This window comes from Haliotis rubra, unplaced genomic scaffold (genome assembly GCF_003918875.1).
Source record: "Haliotis rubra isolate DU_JTF1 unplaced genomic scaffold, ASM391887v1 Scf126, whole genome shotgun sequence".
Taxonomy (NCBI): domain Eukaryota; kingdom Metazoa; phylum Mollusca; class Gastropoda; order Lepetellida; family Haliotidae; genus Haliotis; species Haliotis rubra.
In genome coordinates this window covers 783,777-803,018 of record NW_025765181.1, presented here as the reverse complement: position 1 = coordinate 803,018, position 19,242 = coordinate 783,777, and the positions used below count along the sequence as shown (strand labels likewise).

The 19,242-nt window shown below is 43.1% G+C and overlaps 2 protein-coding genes across 2 annotated transcripts in view; one reads left to right on the top strand and one right to left on the bottom strand.

Moving 5' to 3' along the window:
• The window catches only part of LOC124266479 (golgin subfamily B member 1-like), a 153,812-nt gene extending 151,548 nt beyond the window's left edge, over positions 1-2,264 (top strand). Inside the window, 1 exon segment of the mRNA XM_046701269.1 lies at positions 558-2,264. Within this exon segment, the coding sequence (XP_046557225.1) occupies positions 558-635 (78 nt within the window). The 3' untranslated portion in view covers positions 636-2,264.
• Positions 2,205-18,532, bottom strand: LOC124266477 (sorbitol dehydrogenase-like). The gene is made up of 9 exons (XM_046701268.1): positions 18,376-18,532; positions 18,034-18,067; positions 15,937-16,101; positions 11,703-11,859; positions 8,758-8,876; positions 8,091-8,156; positions 4,892-5,067; positions 3,894-4,018; positions 2,205-2,976 (listed from the first exon to the last, which is right to left on the bottom strand). The coding sequence occupies exons 1-9, from the start codon at positions 18,433-18,435 to the stop codon at positions 2,823-2,825; spliced, it is 1,056 nt and encodes a 351-aa protein (XP_046557224.1). The 5' UTR covers positions 18,436-18,532; the 3' UTR covers positions 2,205-2,822.
• Between the last annotated feature and the right edge of the window lie 710 nt (positions 18,533-19,242).

Here is a 19,242-nt window from a genome sequence, read left to right as displayed (position 1 = left end):
TCAAGGTCAAGTTTAGCATCAAGGTCAAGTTCTCTCATGACAAATTGAATTATAGTTGCCTATGACTAAACAGGTCTGATCTGACAATTCAGCAATTAACGTCTTCAAGTGGAAATTTGTGTGATGAACAGCGGGATGAGTTCTATGGATATACAACTTCTTAATTATTAATATGAGCGACGTTTTGCTCACATGCTTGATAACGGTGTTAGTAGCTACACGGAAACATCACTCGTATTAATAATACAGAAGTTGTATATCCATAGAACTCTCCCGTTGTTTGGTCAGTTCAGCTAATGATATTGCCAGCAACGATCCACACCATCCAGGTACAACAGCACACAGACAACCAGGCAACCCAAATGTAATTGGTGCCTCTTTGGTGTCTGCGGATCTGTTTTGACATGATATCTCCACAGAGACATCAAGGTTGAAACTTTCTTTGTAGGCTCCACGTTACCTCCAGTTGGTTAAATAAGGCTACATTGAAGCAAATTTCTTTCTACGATCAATTTACCAGTTTTTTCTTTTTATTAAAAGAACTTGTTTGTTTTCAGGGGACCTCAAGTTCTTCCTCTAATCTTCACACTCCACGGTCGACCAACAGCACACTGCGACGCACACCTCGTTCATAACCTACACTTTTTCCCGTTGACATGACCTCACAAATTTGCTTTCATCACAAGCTTGCAGAAGGGCTTTTGCCATGTACAATACTTGCATAATTCACACCTTTCATTGCCAGCAATTTATTGGGACTGTTGATTGGTGCGTTTAACTTTAAATGATGATGCTATGGCAACTAGCAACAAGCTGTACTCTCATTGGACAGTTTCAGCTTTCTTATGGTTAAAGATGTCAGTGATTGGCTGAGAAGTTGCCTGTTTTGTGAGGTGTTTGTCGAGTGGCTGTTGATATTGGATACGCTAGTGAATGAAATCTCTGAAGCCAGTTTCACAGTATTGATATAATATTGATACAAGGGTAATTAATGATGTCAGCATGTTTTTCTGTGTAAAACCAAAAGCTCCACTTCCAAAAGATGATTCCATTGTGTGACTCCTTGCAAGTTGTTTATTACTGACAAGGTGCGATTTCAACTCTCTAAATATCTTGATCTTCCACCAAACATGAATGTTATGAAAATGGCAGCATTAGCAAAATAGCAGTTTGAACTCTCGATGCTGGGGGTCAGCACCGTTTTGTTCTTCAGTACAAAATTGTCAAAGTATTGTGCCAAGTTGTGCCAACATTATTTTGGTTAAGTACTTCCTACATTTACCGATCTTGTTTCCTTGCACCATGCAAGACAAATGTTGATATTATGTCTTCTATTCTGATATATGACTGTTATGTTCAGACAGTAATTAACACGCCAGTAGGAAAACTTCACGACATTGTGTGCCATTAACTCAGCTTTGCTAATCTGTATCCTACTCATTTGTTAATATGAATTTATTTATTGAAACAGAATTCCAGTGAAATGTTGTTAAAAAATGGCTGTTAACAGTTGTAGATAAATATATCGTTGATATATTGCAGTTAATCTGTTTTTGTTTCAAATTCCATTGTACATTACTAGGATTTTTGTGGACCATATTTTGTTGTGATTTTGAAATATCTATTCAACAATCTAATAATCAAATATAAAATTCCAATTTGATATTCTTCAGCATTAACTGTTTGTATTTGTTGAAATCAGTGGATATGTCAATATCTTAGTTCAGTTATCCAAAATGTTCCTTTCATCCTCAATTAACTATATATTAAAGTTCGACTTAGTCAAAAATGTGCATGGGTTTCATGTAATGTTTGTGTTGATACAAATGTTATGCTTTGATTTTTAAATGAATGGTTTAATTACAAATGTGCATATAACATTACTTGAGTTCATCTCTATCCTGAAAGCTGTTTATGGAATGTTGTAAACATTCAGTGTTAGCAGCTAATGTGTACAAAATAATCAAACACTGAGTTAAGTCATTGTATAGTTGTACAGGGTTGGTAGGAGAATAGTATCCTACTGAATGACCTCAAATATTAGAAGTCAGGTCCCGGAAGGAAACAGTATCCCATCTGCATGTTGACAGATGGATGGTCCCACGATTTTGACATGTTTATAATCACACTGTAATATACGGTTTGTATTTTGTTGATGATGTTATTATGAATGCAGTTGAACTATGCAAAATAATTAGAGGCAATATGTATGTACTTATTTTTAATACAATGCTCATACAAAATTAAAAACAATGTAAACATTATGATCTTGTGTTTTGTTGTGATATAAAGAACCGTTGTACATGGGATCTTGGCGCTAAGGTGACGGTAACTCCCATTTGACTGCTGACTTGTGACAGTTCTGTACAAGGTGATGGTAACTCCCATTTGACTGCTGACTTGTGACAGTTCTGTACAAGTTGATGGTAACTCCCATTTGACTGCTGACTTGTGACAGTTCTGTACAAGGTGACCGTAACTCCCATTTGACTGCTGAATTGTGACAGTTCTGTACAACGGAACCTAACTAACTAGGGTGAAGCTCCTATAACAACAGACGTTTGAACGCAAGTACAATGAATTTTAGTATTGAAGAAGCAGCAGTGACATGTCTTGGATATAAAGAGTTGAAATACTGTACTGGTGAAACAGGGTACTGAACTATAGGATGTTTCAGTATATTAATGCAACAGTGATAGAGTTCTTGGATAAAATAAAATGAAACAGTCGTAGTACAGCATTTAAAAGATTTTCAAATTTAAATTTAGCAGCGCTGGATTTCCAGGGTATATAGAAGTGGGACACTGTCTCAGATGTCCGCTTCAGTTCTCGGCACAGCGGACCATCACCTTGACGGCTACCCCGCTCGCCGTTGTCTGCAGGGCTTCAAGAGTCTTCTCCAGTGGGAATCGGTGGGTGATGAGAGGCTTTACGTTCACCTTCCCACTGGCAACCAGAGACACCGCAGTAGAGAAACTAAAACATGAAAGAAAGGGTGACATAGAAACAACTGATTCATGCATACGTGTAGGTTCAGTTAATATTCGTTGGTTACATTTACATGCAAATGGCATTATATCCAGCTTGGCATTATAACCTGGGTATTACAAGGACAGGGAATCCGTTCTGGCCAAAACATGGCATTAAATCGAGGGTGGCATTATAACCAGGGTGCACTGTACATGGGCAGGTTCATTCAATATGAATTACATGTGTATGTTTAAACACTCTTCTGTCATCACGTGTACATGTGTAGGTTAATACACCATGCTTTGATCACATTAATCGTGTAGGTGTAAAGAAGACACTTTGATTACAAATACCTGCGTAGCTTCATACATTATTCTTTACGTTTACACGTGTGGGGTCATAAAATACGTATAGAAAGATTTGGACCAGACAATCCGGTGATTATTATCATGGGCAATGTTCAACGTCCGTGTAGGCGGATTGGCTTGTCCAGAGTCGGACCAAACGATCCAGTTCGACGCCTCTTATAACAAGCATAGTTTGTTGGGGACCTACAGCAGCAATCTTTTATGTTATTGACTAATGTGTTTGTGTATTGTTTAGCGCCGCACTCAGCAATGTTCCAGCTATATGGCAGCGGTCTGTACATTATCGAGTCTGGATCAGACAATCCAGTGATCAACAGCATGCGCTTAGATTCATCCACTTGGGAACTGATGAAATGTGTCAACCAAAAGTCAGCAAGTCTGACCGCCCGATTCCGTTAGTCGCCTCAAGGTTGTTGGAGATCAGCTCTAACTCGGATCTTCATTAGTGTCCAACTCAAGTCCTACCCCATCCCTTTGTACACCTCATGACCACAGTTATTGTACGGTAAGCAGAACCACCCCCAGAGCACCTGTATATTGATGAATTGGCCTTACTCATCATGGCAGTATCTCAGGATTCCTCTGATGTCCACTTCCTTCATCGCAGCTGTGCCCAGGGGCACCTCCTGAACGAGGTCACCCATCCCAACCATGGTGACGTTGCCACCGCGTGTCGTCGCCTACGTAAACAGGGAGATGTGTAGCTGTTCTTAATGCGTTATTACTTTTACAACAAGGTCTCGACTAACAAGACAACAACAACGTCTTGACAGAACACATCTTCCATAACATGGCTTGGAATCAACGCTTGTTTACACAGATTAAGAAATGGGAATGTGTAGGAAAATGTGTAGGAATTTTTTATGTTATTAATAAAGTATTGAATTAAGAAGTTGAGCCGACAACCAGCGGATTGATTGAAAATCTGTTGGATGCAACATTCAGTGATATCGTATCATCCAGAAATAGGTGTCACACTAGGTTTAGTTCCGCGCTGCTTTTACAGTACATAACTTGCATAAACGCGTGCCAGGTTATCTTGGCAAGTCCGAAGTGATGGAAAGTTTCCCGCTTTGGCAGAGCTAAACATGATAGCTATAATGCTGACATACCTAACCCACAATCATGGCCATAAAGGATTCGAACCTGCAGTTGTAGGTTTTGGACACGCCTAAGGGATGCACCTCTGTATAGTGATTTGCGGTAGTGCTGACTGTTGATATTGACCATAGAGATCGATAATCGTAAACTAAATATAGATCGATTATCGATAAATACCCGAGAAGTAACGTGGAACAAAAATGTCAAAAATCAGCGTCCCGAACATAATGTAGCAGCTGCAATTAAATAAAGACGTAGCTTTGTGTATTGTGTGAGTACATTACAAATATACTTCATCACAGTGATTTAAATACTTTATAATCGATGACATGAATCATGAATAATTCTTCCCATCGATGATATTTCCGATTATCTATCTTTTCATCCAGTCCTAAATTGCGGCGCCTTAAATTTCAGTAATAAAACGCAAGAGTACTGAGACTATCACTCACATAGATGGCGGTGCTGACACAGGAGGGTACGCCAGTGCATTCCATGGAGACATCAGCTGGTCCTCCCAGAACATCTTCAATGGCGGCAGCAGCTTCCTTGGGGGACATACCCCTGACGTTCAAAGTATACGTCGCTCCAGCCTGCTTCGCAACCTTCAGCTTTTCATCGGCGATATCTAAACAGCGGAATAGAATTATATCAACATCTATATCGACATCATCATCATCATTATCATCATCATCATCACCATCACCATCACCACCATCGATCCGGGTTAGAATTGGTCATCAGCAACCCTTGCTGCCGTAAGAGGCGGGTGGTCGAGCTCGTTGACATGGTTGTAAAATGTAGATTGATGCACATGATGCTGATCACTGGATTGTCTGATCCTGACTCAATTATTTATAGACCGCCGTCATATAGCTTGGATATTGCTGAGTGCGGCGTTTAACTACATCACACCACCACAAACAACATGATCATCACCATGAGTAGTAGTGTTGACGATACATATAATCATGATTTTTAGCTTTCAGATGATTACTCCATTTTCCTATCAAGATTTCAGACTGACATTCAGCTATGTGATAAACTATTTTGTGTATTAGATACACATAAGTATCTACTGCACAGTTCTGTGTTGTCCAATCATGGAAAACGGTATTTCTGTCTGTCAGCCAACCGAAGTAAGTATTTGCTCTATGTATACTCTCCCAAAACTGAAAAGCATATAGGAATTTCGACTGTATTTTTATGTTTATTTTGAAACATCTTGTAGGCTTTATGAGTCAATGAAATATAGCGAAATTGCACACTAGGAATGCAGACTTATCCGTCTTTGGCACCAACTCGAGGAAAGTCAGTTTGAGTGTCACATGGAGACGTGTGGTGGCGCTGAAGTCAATACCTCGTGTGACCACCGTGGGCATCCAGAACTGCACGGCATCGCCTCGGCATCGAACGAATAAGTCTCAAAATCTCGTGTTGCCCAATCGCAGCCCACTCTGCCTGTAGTGCCTGTGGCGAGTTGCTGAAGTGTCTGGGGCTGAGGGTTACGGCGTCGCACCCGTCTGTCAAGGGCATCCCACAGATGTTCGATCGGGTTTAAGTCCGGTGATCTTGAGGGCCAGGGGAGCACATTGATGTTGTGGTTCTGGAGGAAGTCTGAGTGTGACATGCTGTGTGGGGGCCTGGCATTGTCCTGTTGAAACAACTCCCTTTGGCGATCAATGATTGGAAGGAGGTGTGGGCGTAGGATTTCGTCACAGTACTGTTGAGCTGTCAGGTTGCCCTGGATCATCACCAAATCACTTCTCCTACGGCAGGTGATCTCTCCCCACATCATAACACTGCCCCGGCCGAATCTGTCCACCTGGGGAAGGCAAGCGTCGGTGAAACGTTCACGTCGACGTCTGTACAGCCGCATTCTTCCATCGCGTCGTTCCAATAGAAATCGTGATTCATCACTGAACCAGATTCTACGCCAATTCGGTAGGTTCCAGGCCTGAACGTTGGTGCACCATTGAACACGATGTCGACGATGTTGTTGTCGAAGCACAGGGCCAAAATATGGTCTTCTGGCACGTAAACCAGCCTCTCTCAACCTGTTCCTGACGATCTGTGCAGAAAGCCTCCTCAATCCGGGTATTTGTCGAGCGGTACTGGTCGCCGTAGCTGTTCGATGACGCAGGCGATGTACCCGGATGTAGCGATCCTGCGCCGCAGTGGTCGCTCGAGGTCGCCCACTACGAGGGGCATCTGCTACCGAATTCTGCCGGCGATATCTCTCCCAGAGCCGTGAAATGGTGCTTTGTTGAACATTCATGCGTCGGGCAACTGCACGTGGAGACTGGCCAGCTTCAAGCAAACCGATGGCAATATGACGGTTGGCTTCACTTAGACGTGTCATTTTGCGTTCGTCAACAATATTCCAAATACAGTGAATAATCGACAGACAGCGATCAACCTTTTATACCAATTTCACGTGCATTGCATGTGAATTGTGTATTCTGTGACACTACACGCCTAAATTGAAAATCATGCTCTTAAATACGGATATTTTACGGATGGTGCGTTTTGTTGTGATGTTTCAAAACATAAACACCATAGGACTCATAAACAGAGCAAAACCTTTTGTACAATGAATCACGTTTTAATTCATTGCTTCATGAAATTGCTATTTTCATGATGCGTTTCTTTTTTGGGAGAGTATATTTTGTGACCCCGCCTGCAATGTCTCAGATGTATTACTCAGTAAACATATAAAGGCTTGTACAGTGTGATTCGGGTCGCTGAATAGGCAAATAATTAATATAGATTAGGCACAGATGAAGAAAGGTCTCCCAAGATAGTGAGCCAATCCACAACGCGATCTGAGCGCTAGAACGTTTCTAAGACAAAGTAAGGGAACTACCATCATCTTAAGAAGCGATGAGGTGGCTTTATGGAACAGGACTTTTAACCTGTACGACAAGGTATGCACAGGCGATTGGATTTAACGCCCAAATGAGCAATTTTCCACATATTGATGTCATAGAGCTGAGTGAGTGAGTATGGTTTTACGCCGCTTTTGGAAATATTCCATCAATATCACGGCGAGGACACCAGAAATGGACTTCACACATTGTATCCATGTGGGGAATCGAGCCAGGGCCTTCGGTGTGACTAGCGAACGCTTTAACCACTAGGCTACCCAACCCGCCCCCATAGAGTTAATGCTGAGGTGCGGCGTTACACAGCACACAAATCCAGCTGTAGCATCACGTCTAGACCATGTAAACCTGTCACACAACACACAAATCCAGCTGTAGCATCACGTCTAGACCATGCACACCTGTCACACAGCACACAAATCCAGCTGTAGCATCACGTCTAGACCATGTAAACCTGTCACCCAACACACAAATCCAGCTGTAGCATCACGTCTAGACCAGGTAAACCTGTCACACAACACACAAATCCAGCTGTAGCATCACGTCTAGACCAGGTAAACCTGTCACACAACACACAAATCCAGCTGTAGCATCACGTCTAGACCATGTAAACCTGTCACACAACACACAAATCCAGCTGTACAAGCATCACGTCTAGACCACGTCACCATTTACGACATGCATGAGGTAATCAGGTTCTATTCTGGTCTTATGTGGAATGCATGTGTTGCACACAACAAACTTGAGTAATCTGTCCCTATCTCACCTGTCACCAGAACTGTCGTGGCACCTCTCGCCAACACGGTCACCAGACACAGAAGTCCAATTGACCCTGAAATAAACAGTTTCAAATATACATTCTTGTGTACACTAAATACTAAAGGTGAATGTATCACGAAATCGGTCAGTAAAACAGCAACCACACTAGCGTCCTTGCAATATGCCATTTTTGTAATAATTGCCTTCGTAATTAACCGACGAAATGACCCAGTCCTCATAGCCACTCTCGGCTCATCTGACCATTCCTATACTCTCTGTTACCATGGACAACATACCCGACCCACACACCAGCACGGTGTCCCCCATATGAATCCTCACTGTTACCAGAGACAACATACCTGACCCACATACCAGCACGGTGTCCCCCATATGAATCCTCTCTGTTACCAGGCACAACATACCTGACCCACATACCAACACGGTGTCCCCCATATGGATCCTCTCTGTTACCAGGGACAACATACCTGACCCACATATCAGCACCGTGTCCCCCATATGGATCCTCTCTGTTACAAGGGACAACATACCTGACCCACATATCAGCACCGTGTCCCCCATATGGATCCTCTCTGTTACAAGGGACAACATACCTGACCCACATATCAGCACGGTGTCCCCCATATGGATCCTCTCTGTTACAAGGCACAACATACCTGACCCACATATCAGCACGGTGTCCCCCATCCCAATGTTGGCTCTCTTACAAGCATACACTGTCACAGCCAGGGGTTCAATGATTGCGCCCTCCTCATCGCTGATGTTGTCGGGCAGTCTGTGGAGAAACAGGGAATTATTGCACCAATACACCGATTCTCCCAAACACATATGTCTAAAATGACGTTACGTTAAGGTCATGAGTACTAGGAATGCCTTGACAACATGACGACATGTACGGACACAAGGCTTGACTACATGACGACATGTAGGGACACAAGGCTTGACAACATGACGACATGTAAGGACATAGGGCTTGACAACATGACGACATGTAAGGACATAGGGCTTCGACAACATGACGACATGTAAGGACACAAGGCTTGACAACATGTCGACATGTAAGGACATAGGGCTTGACAACATGTCGACATGTAAACCCATAGGGCTTGACAACATGACAACATGTAAGGACATAGGGCTTGACAACATGGCGACATGTAAGGACACAAGGCTTCCCAACATGACAACATGTAAGGACATAGGGCTTGACAACATGGCGACATGTAAGGACATAGGGCTTGACAACATGTCGACATGTAAGGACATAGGGCTTGACAACATGACGACATGTAAGGACACAGGGCTTGACAACATGGCGACATGTAAGGACATAGGGCTTGACAACATGGCGACATGTAAGGACACATGGCTTGACAACATGTCGACATGTAAGGACATAGGGCTTGACAACATGACGACATGTAAGGACACAAGACTTGACAACATGACGACATGTAAGGACACAAGACTTGACAACATGTCGACATGTAAGGACATAGGGCTTGACAACATGTCGACATGTAAACCCATAGGGCTTGACAACATGACAACATGTAAGGACATAGGGCTTCACAACATGGCGACATGTAAGGACACAAGGCTTCCCAACATGACAACATGTAAGGACATAGGGCTTGACAACATGACACATAAGGCCATAGGGCTTGACAACATGGCGACATGTAAGGACACAGGACTTGACAACATGTCGACATGTAAGGACACAAGGCTTGACAACATGTCGACATGTAAGGACATAGGGCTTGACAACATGTCGACATGTAAGGACATAGGGCTTGACAACATGACATATAAGGACACAAGACTTGACAACATGGCGACATGTAAGGACACAAGGCTTGACAACATGGCGACATGTAAGGACATAGGGCTTGACAACATGACAACATGTAAGGACATAGGGCTTGACAACATGGCGACATGTAAGGACATAGGGCTTGACAACATGGCGACATGTAAGGACACAAGGCTTCCCAACATGACGACATGTAAGGACACAGGGCTTGATAACATGACGACATGTAAGGACACAGGGCTTGACAACATGTCGACATGTAAGGACACAAGGCTTGACAACATGTCGACATGTAAGGACATAGGGCTTGACAACATGTCGACACATGTATGGACATAGGGCTTGACAACATGACATATAAGGACACAAGACTTGACAACATGGCGACATGTAAGGACACAAGGCTTGACAACATGGCGACATGTAAGGACATAGGAACTTGACAACATGACGACATGTATAGGACCTGAAAGCTTGACAACATGGCGACATGTAAGGACATAGGGCTTGACAACATGACAACATGTAAGGACATAGGGCTTGACAACATGGCGACATGTAAGGACATAGGGCTTGACAACATGGCGACATGTAAGGACACAAGGCTTCCCAACATGACGACATGTAAGGACACAGGGCTTGATAACATGACGACATGTAAGGACACAGGGCTTGACAACATGTCGACATGTAAGGACATAGGGCTTCACAACATGACGACATGTAAGGACACAAGGCTTGACAACATGGCAACATGTAAGGACACAAGGCTTGACAACATGGCGACATGTAAGGACACAAGGCTTGATAACATGACGACATGTAAGGACACAAGGCTTGACAACATGTCGACATGTAAGGACATAGGGCTTGACAACATGTCGACATGTAAGGACATAGGGCTTGACAACATGACGACATGTAAGGACACAAGGCTTGACAACATGGCAACATGTAAGGACACAAGGCTTGACAACATGTCCACATGTAAGGACATAGGGCTTGGCAACATGGCGACATGTAAGGACATAGGGCTTGACAACATGACGACATGTAAGGACATAGGGCTTGACAACATGGCGACATGTAAGGACATAGGGCTTGAGAACATGTCGACATGTAAGGACATAGGGCTTGACAACATGACGACATGTAAGGACACAAGGCTTCACAACATGACGACATGTAAGGACACAAGGCTTGACAACATGACGACACATAAGGACATAGGGCTTGACAACATGACGACATGTAAGGACACAAGGCTTGACAACATGACGACACATAAGGACATAGGGCTTGACAACATGACACATAAGGCCATAGGGCTTGGCAACATGTCGACATGTACGGACACAGGGCTTGACAACATGACGACATGTAAGGACATAGGGCTTGGCAACATGGCGACATGTAAGGACATAGGGCTTGACAACATGACAACATGTAAGGACATAGGGCTTGACAACATGGCGACATGTAAGGACATAGGGCTTGACAACATGACGACATGTAAGGACACAAGGCTTCACAACATGACGACATGTAAGGACACAAGGCTTGACAACATGACGACACATAAGGACATAGGGCTTCACAACATGACAACATGTAAGGACACAAGGCTTGACAACATGACGACACATAAGGACATAGGGCTTGACAACATGACACATAAGGCCATAGGGCTTGACAACATGTCGACATGTACGGACACAGGGCTTGACAACATGACGACATGTAAGGACACAGGACTTGACAACATGACAACATGGGGGGACTCACTTGAAGCAGAGGTCCGCCCCGTGTATTGCGTATCGGGTGAGATTGCCGCAGTACTTGGGGATTATCACCTGCATGACCGGACACAGGTTGTAGCGGCCGGCCTTGCACTTCTTGCACTGGAAACACGGGCCACCAGGCTCTGTCGCCACACGGTCACCTGGAGAACACATGTGTGTGTGGGTGAGTGGGTAAATGGGTTTTGGGGTGGGTGAGTTGGTGAAGTTGTCGAACGAAGTTCGGCGCAAAACGTTTGTGTCGACGTCGGTAGACACGTTGTCTCCCATCCCGTCATTGCATTGGAAAAACGTGATTCACCGCTGAACCAAACGCGTCGCCAGTTCTCAGGGTACACGCCTGTACCCTGTTGCACAATTGGACACGTCGTTGTCGGTGTAGTCGTGTCAGGACAGGTCCAACTTTTGGTCGATATGCTCGAATTCCCACCTCTCTCAGACGATTTCTGATGGTTTGATCGGAAATTCTTGGAAGACCAGGTATCTGTCTTGCTGTGTCAGTTGCTGTAGCAAATCGGTGACGTAGGAGAAACACCCGGATGAATCGGTCCTGAACAGGAGTGGTCACTCTTGGTCTTCCACTTTTTGGTACGATCGTGAAGCGGGTACATCGATGCCATAATCGAGATATGGTGCTGTGGTGGACGTTGAAAATGTCTTGCAAAGGCGGACTGGGACTCCCTGCTTCCAAAGGTCCAATGGCGATATTTCGGTCAGTAACATTCAATCTGGGCATTTTTTGATCATCGTTTACGTCATAAATTTCGTAATGAAACTATTAATTTGGTTTGACTTTTTATAGTCGATGTCTCTACTCATGTTGCACGTCCATTACGTTGAAAACGTTTTCTGCATGCACTTTTCATGTACCGTTTTCATTTTTACATGACAAACGTTTACAACACCTGTGCGTTTCTGTTTTTGAAGAGTGTATTATGCCACATCAACACGGTCAATGAACGTATTTTTTTATGTTTTGTCACATATATTTGAACATATTTCAAAACAATTTTTGTAAAAGTCGAAACACCCAGCAGTATTCTAGCTATATGACGGCCATATGAAATTACTCGAGTCTGGACCACAAAATCCAGTGATTGACATCCACGTGCACAGCATCGATCAACGCAGCCGACATATCCGATCAAGAGAGTCGTTTTTCCCGAAAAGCATGGTTTACTTACGACAACTTCAATCCCAGAATCGATCACAACAAGCTGATGAGAAATGTTAGAATTGACAGATATACAATATTTCCAGTGTGTGTACTGTTTCAAGGTACTTGTGAGCGCAAACGCACTGTTTGCTAAGGATTGAGGGTTGGGACACCAAGAATGGGCTTTGTACATTGTACCCTTGTGAAGAGCCCTATAAGGGCCTGCTGTGTTTGGAACATTTCGTTGTTAATTTGGCTTGACGGTAAGTTAGAGTCGGTTTGCAGGGAAAACGTACCTATGAATTTCACCTTAAACAAAAAAGTAAATCAAATAAAGTGAAATTAAGATTGCGAATCCTCATAACTTTACTTGTCAACTGAAAATTTAAATCCCAGAATTTTATTCAACTTAGGATAAAAGTTGTTTAACAAACGATCATAGTTTCAAATCGCTATTATTGGTTTGTATTACAATGGGGGGTATGCACATTAAAAGAAACCCCGAGAACAAGAAGGGTTGGTCTCTACGGTAGTCTAGGTTAACGGTCATCACGCACACTACTGCGCGTACCCCCTTGTAATATACTGAGTCAAAAAAGAAACTTCGCATTCTTTCTTCAGGGCACTATAAAAGAACAAGAGATGGTAAGATGGTTAAATTGTTATTATTTCATTGCTGAGATCTGTGTGATGTACTCGATACACTGACAGTGCCATAATCAGTTCCATTAGGCTACACCGCCGTTCCAAAACATGGGTATACAGAATGTCAAGTCACAAGAATAAAAATGCGAAATTTCTCAGTTCAATATCGTGTATGACCGCCCCGCGCATTCACCACTGCCAAACACCGTCTCCTCATCGACTGCCTGATGCTTGTGAACACGTGGTTGGGGATTCTGCGCTATTGCTCTTGCAAGGCAGCGCCAAGTTCCTGCAAATTCTGAGGTTGGTTCCTAAGACCACGAAGCCTTCTCCCAAGTGCATCCCAAACGTGCTCTATTGGATTAAGGTCAGGGGACCTCGATGGCCAGTCCATGACGTTAATTCGAGCGTTTTGAAGGAAATTTCGTGTCAACATCGCGGTATGCGGCCGAGCATTATCATGCTGGAACTGTAGACCTGGGCCATGAGCCGCCATGAAAGGAACGAGTTCAGGGATGAGCACCTGGTCGCGGTAAGCAGCAGCTGTGAGGTTTCCACGGATGACCAGAAGTCGGGAACGGTTGTTCCCACAGAAAGCACCCCACACCATGCAACTTCCGCCCCCAAATCTGTCGACTTCCTGTACACAACATTGGGCATACCGTTCACGTCGTCGTCTCCAGACTCTATGCCTGCCGTCCGCGAATCTGAGGGGAAACCTGGATTCATCGCTAAAGACGACTCGATTCCAGTCTCTCTGGGTCCATCGAAGGTGACGTTGGGCCCACAGCAGACGTTGACGTTGATGAAACGGCGTCAATATTGGCCCACGATATGGACGTCGAGAATGGAGATTGGCAGCCCGCAACCGATTTCGAATGGTCTGTGAGGACAGTCGACCTCTAAACATCTCAGCCCTGGTTCGTGTAGCCGGCAGAAATCTGTCACGTAAGGTGACGTAGGACGATTTGACGGTCTTCTGCTCGTGACGTCACACGTGGACGACCCGACCTTGGGCGATCAGAAGTGGTGCCAGTTTGTTGTAGACGACCTCGCAAGTCATACACAGTACGACGGCTGCATCCCATTGCTCTTGCGACGTCAATAACTGATCTTCCCCTTGCAACATGCCAACGGCACGTTGCACATTTGACAATCGCGGCATTTCAAGTACCGTTAGAACTGTGGTCTAAAAGTGTTTTTTTCAGTTCTTGAGGCCAATGCAAACACGTGCATATGAAGAAAACTTCGATGCGAAGATCACGTGATCGACTGCACGTGCAAAACCTGATTTGGCACTAACGTCATTTGCACGACGAATGGATGGGTTTGAGTGGGTTTTGCTAACGTTTTTCCAGAGTCGAAAGATAGGGATCCCATTTCGGATACATTGATGTATCATCAGAGAAAAATTATTCATTATTTTCAAATTACATTTTGTGAAGTTTCTTTTTTGACTCAGTATACAAACCAACAATAGCCATTTGAAACTATGATCGTTTGTTAACCAACTTTTATCCAAAGCTGAATAAAATTATGAGATATAAATGTTCAATTGGCATGGTGCAAGTATGAGGATTCGCAATCTTAATTTCACTTTATTTGATTTACTTCCTTGTTTAAAGTCAAACTCATCAGTACGTTTTCACTGCAAACAGACTATAGGAGCGCACCAAAGCAATACCGAGGGCCGTATCAATATCAACACCATTGAGTTGACCTTGACCTTTAACGCGCTTACCAATCTAGAAATTTTAAGATTTGCGTTAGATAATCAGAGTTGGGGCACTGGTTGTAGCTTGCCTCAACAGAGGTCTCGTCTTGACCGACTTCTGCTTCACATTCCAGGTGATCCATGGTGTTATCTCCCCTTGACACAGATAGGGAAAGCGGGTAAGCCACAGGGGTCTAGAAGACCTAAAGTTACAGTGACCGAAATATGTCACAATAAACTACCCATTTGCATACAAACTGGTGACGGGACGATGGAGTAGCCTAATGGTTGTATTTGGAGATAATCATCGATCAATACACATGGGCTGGCAGACCTTAGAGTTAGTGGCCGAGTTATGTTGAATTCAATTTTTCACAGTATACCTGCGTTATTACAACTAGTTAACACCTTGACTGAATGTGTTTTCTGAAAATATCATATATGAATATCATTCCTTCAAATGATGTATTGCAATGATATGGTACAGTGAACACCGTTGCCTCGAACTTTAATGCCGAACTCTTGGTTTACTTGAAGTTAAAGATTCCTTATTCTAAACTTAATCATAGTTTGTGCGTCAAACCTGGGATTATCATTTGAAGTATTTACATAGATCCCTTCAACTTCGTCTCAACGGTTTTTTAATGTAAATTGTGAACTTAACTTCCGGTAGGCATTCAGAGACAAAGCCAAGGCATATCTTACCCACTTTGAGATGAGTGACCCCCTCGCCCACCTTGGTGATCACGGAGCTGGACTCGTGGCCCATAACGATCCGATCTGTGAGAGGCATCCCTCCAAAACCTCCATGCTTCCAGATGTGAACATCAGTACCGCAGATACCACAGTTCAGCAGCTTCAATTGGACCTCTGTGAGTGAGTGAATGAGTGAGTGAGTGAGTGAGTGTGTGGATACGGATGTGTGACAATAATCACGTCATGTTTGTTTGTTTGTTGTTTAACGCCGCAAACAGCAATATTCCAACTATATGGCAGCGGTCTGTAAATAATTGAGTCTGGACCAGACAATCCAGTGATCAGCAGCATGAACATCGATCTATCCAAGTGGGATACGATGACATGTGCCAACTAAGTCAGCGAGCCTGACCACCCGATGCCGTTAGTCGCTTCTTACGACTAGTATGGCTTACTGAAGACAATAACTCTCTTTCGTGTTAATGATAGGCAATCAGCCTGTAAGATTGGTCACATTGTAATGATGAATTGTCATTTGAAATGTAAATTCAGTGCACAGATATAATGTAGAGTTTATATTTAAAGCAATTTTAGCGAAACCCCTTTACCCTGTTGGTGTAGATATCATATTTCAATACTTACATATATGAATATTAATGAAGTGACTGTCACTTAACTTTTCTATATTTAAAAAATATCACTCAAGAACTGGTTTCAGACATGATCAACTTAAGAACAGATTGAAATGAATGAATTATACCGGCAGTTTGGCAGAGGTTACAGAATTTAAATATCGATGAAAGCGATTTAAACACACACAAATTCCTTATCTCTGAACATTATGCTTTTGGCCTGAGAACTCTCACATTGAGAGGGTGACAATGAATAATATTGGGTCAACTGACGGGTCGGCCGGAATAAAATAAAAATGCTTTAAATTCTAAATGATTTGGTAGGTCTACCTTGCCTCACCTGAAATCAAAAATTGCGCTGGGCTGTTCCTTTAGGATTCTATTTAGATATACATCTTTAAATATGAAAACTATATTTCTGGGACTAAGTGTCAGTCTGACCCAGACGTGTCAGATTACGTCATCGTGTTCCACGTGGACTGTGGCACATGACAGCAATAATAATTAGTGTCTGGCCTTGACCCAGGAACTTTCTGAAGCAACTTAACAGCACGGACATAACACAATGTAGCATTCAGGCACACGTTTACTGTATGTATAATTAAAGGGGGAAAAAGCTTTATTGTTTTGTTGTTTAACGCTGCACTCACCTATATGGCAGCGGTCTGTAAGTATTCGAGTCGGGATTAGACAATCATTTGATCAACAGCATGAGTTTACGCAATTTGGATACGATGACATGTGTCAACCAAGTAGGTGAACCTGACCACTCGATCCCTTCAGTCGTAGCTAAAGACCAATTCTTACACAGATTTTCACGGGTGAGAGAAATATGTAAAACAGGTTCATGAACTCATGAAAGATGTTTTAATGTACAAAGAGGATTTGAGAAATGATTTTGAAACTTGTTTAGCATGGATTCAGGCATTGTGACCTTTGACATGTAGTGCATGTGTGAAATGTTCAATCTCCTGGCAGAGTCGGAATGCATTTCAGTTATATTGACTGTTCTAACTAGCTGTCATGAGCAGAAGACAAAGTAGGTTTCCACCCATAAGCCGAATGCAAAGTAGACCTTACATTGATAACCCGAATACAAAGTAGATCTTACATTGATAACTCGAATACAAAGTAGACCTTATATCCAAAACCCGAATACAAAGTACACCTTACATTGATAACTCGAATACAAAGTACACCCTACATCCATAATTCGAATACAAAGTAGACCTTACATCCATAATTCGAATACAAAGTACACCCTACATCCATAATTCGAATACAAAGTACACCTTACATCCATAATTCGAATACAAAGTACACCTTACATCCATAATTCGAATACAAAGTACACCTTACATCCATAATTCGAATACAAAGTACACCCTACATCTACTCGAATACCAAGTACATGTACGTCCGTGTGCGCATGTGTACGTGAGTACTTGCGTTTGTGCGTGTGCGTAGATCTTACCTCCATATTTCGGCTCCGGGATAGGAGCATCAATCTGTGACGAAAACACAAAGACAGGTGCATTACCAAGAATTCTTAAGGGGGACGGTGGGAGTAGTGTTAGTGGTTTAAGCATTCGCTCTTCACGCTGAAGGCCCGGGTTGGATTCCCCACATGGCGTACAATGTGTGAAGCCCTTTTCTGGTGTCCCCCGCCGTGATATTGCTGCAATATTGCTAAAAGCGGCGTAAAACCCAATTCGCTGGCGAGCAATTCAGTTTTAAATATAATGATTGATGTAATGTAGCGGTTGACAGTAACAGGAAGAGATTGTTACATATATCATAGTGACAGCATACTTACCATGCGCAGATCATTTGCGCCATCCAAGACGGCGGTCAAGTTGCTTCCAGACTTCGCCATGTCGTTTTAGTTTGTGAAGCTGGGGGCTCGTAAAGCGGAGGTATTTTCTATGGCGACTTGATAGGGACACTACATACGTCGTGCAGTACCCGTTTTATCGGGTTGACGATAGCATTCAAACTGCTGTGAGGCAATTCACATGGTACGACTTGTCGTATACAACTTATCGCATGCAACACATCGCATCATACCAAACAGCAAGTTTACAAACCTTTCAGCGATCAGCTGTTGATGTAATGAGGATTTATGATGTTTAAATAGTATTTTTCAAAAACAAACCCCGTCATATGTCGTCAGCTGAACAGCTCCTAATCAGATCCCGGCATGAGATGACTTGTGAAGATCCGGGTTAGAATTGGTCTTCAGTAACCCATGCTTTTCGTAAGAGGCGACTAAAGGGATCGGGTGGTCAGGGTCGCTGAATTGGTTGACACATGTCATTGCATCCCAGTTACGTAGATTGATGTTCATGTTGTTGTTCACTGGATTGTCTGGCCCAAACTCGATTATTTACAGACCGCTGACTATTGCTGAGTGCGGCGTTAAACAAACCAACCTACCAACCAACCGTCATGAGATGAGATAAAGAACCAATTTGACAATCACCATGAAACAGCTTTCGTTAAGTACAGAGAATAATTCAAAACGTATTATAAACATCTTAACGAATTTCCGTTTCGAAGTCACCAGTGTAGTTATAGAAGATTAATTTCAAATGTTAATTTAATTTATTGGAACAAACTCGAAAGGTGTTTGTTTATTTGTTGTTTAACGCCGCGCTCAGCAATATTCATGTATATGGCGGAC

Excerpts from the sequence above, each read along its gene's own strand:
- LOC124266477 (XM_046701268.1), bottom strand. The coding sequence starts at position 18,435 with ATGGCGAAGTCTGGAAGCAACTTGACCGCCGTCTTGGATGGCGCAAAT. Across the intron at positions 18,068-18,375 it reads GCGCAAATGATCTGCGCATG|ATTGATGCTCCTATCCCGGA; the intron begins GTAAGTATGCTG and ends TTTTCGTCACAG. Across the intron at positions 8,157-8,757 it reads CGTGCTGATATGTGGGTCAG|GGTCAATTGGACTTCTGTGT; the intron begins GTATGTTGTGCC and ends TGTTTATTTCAG.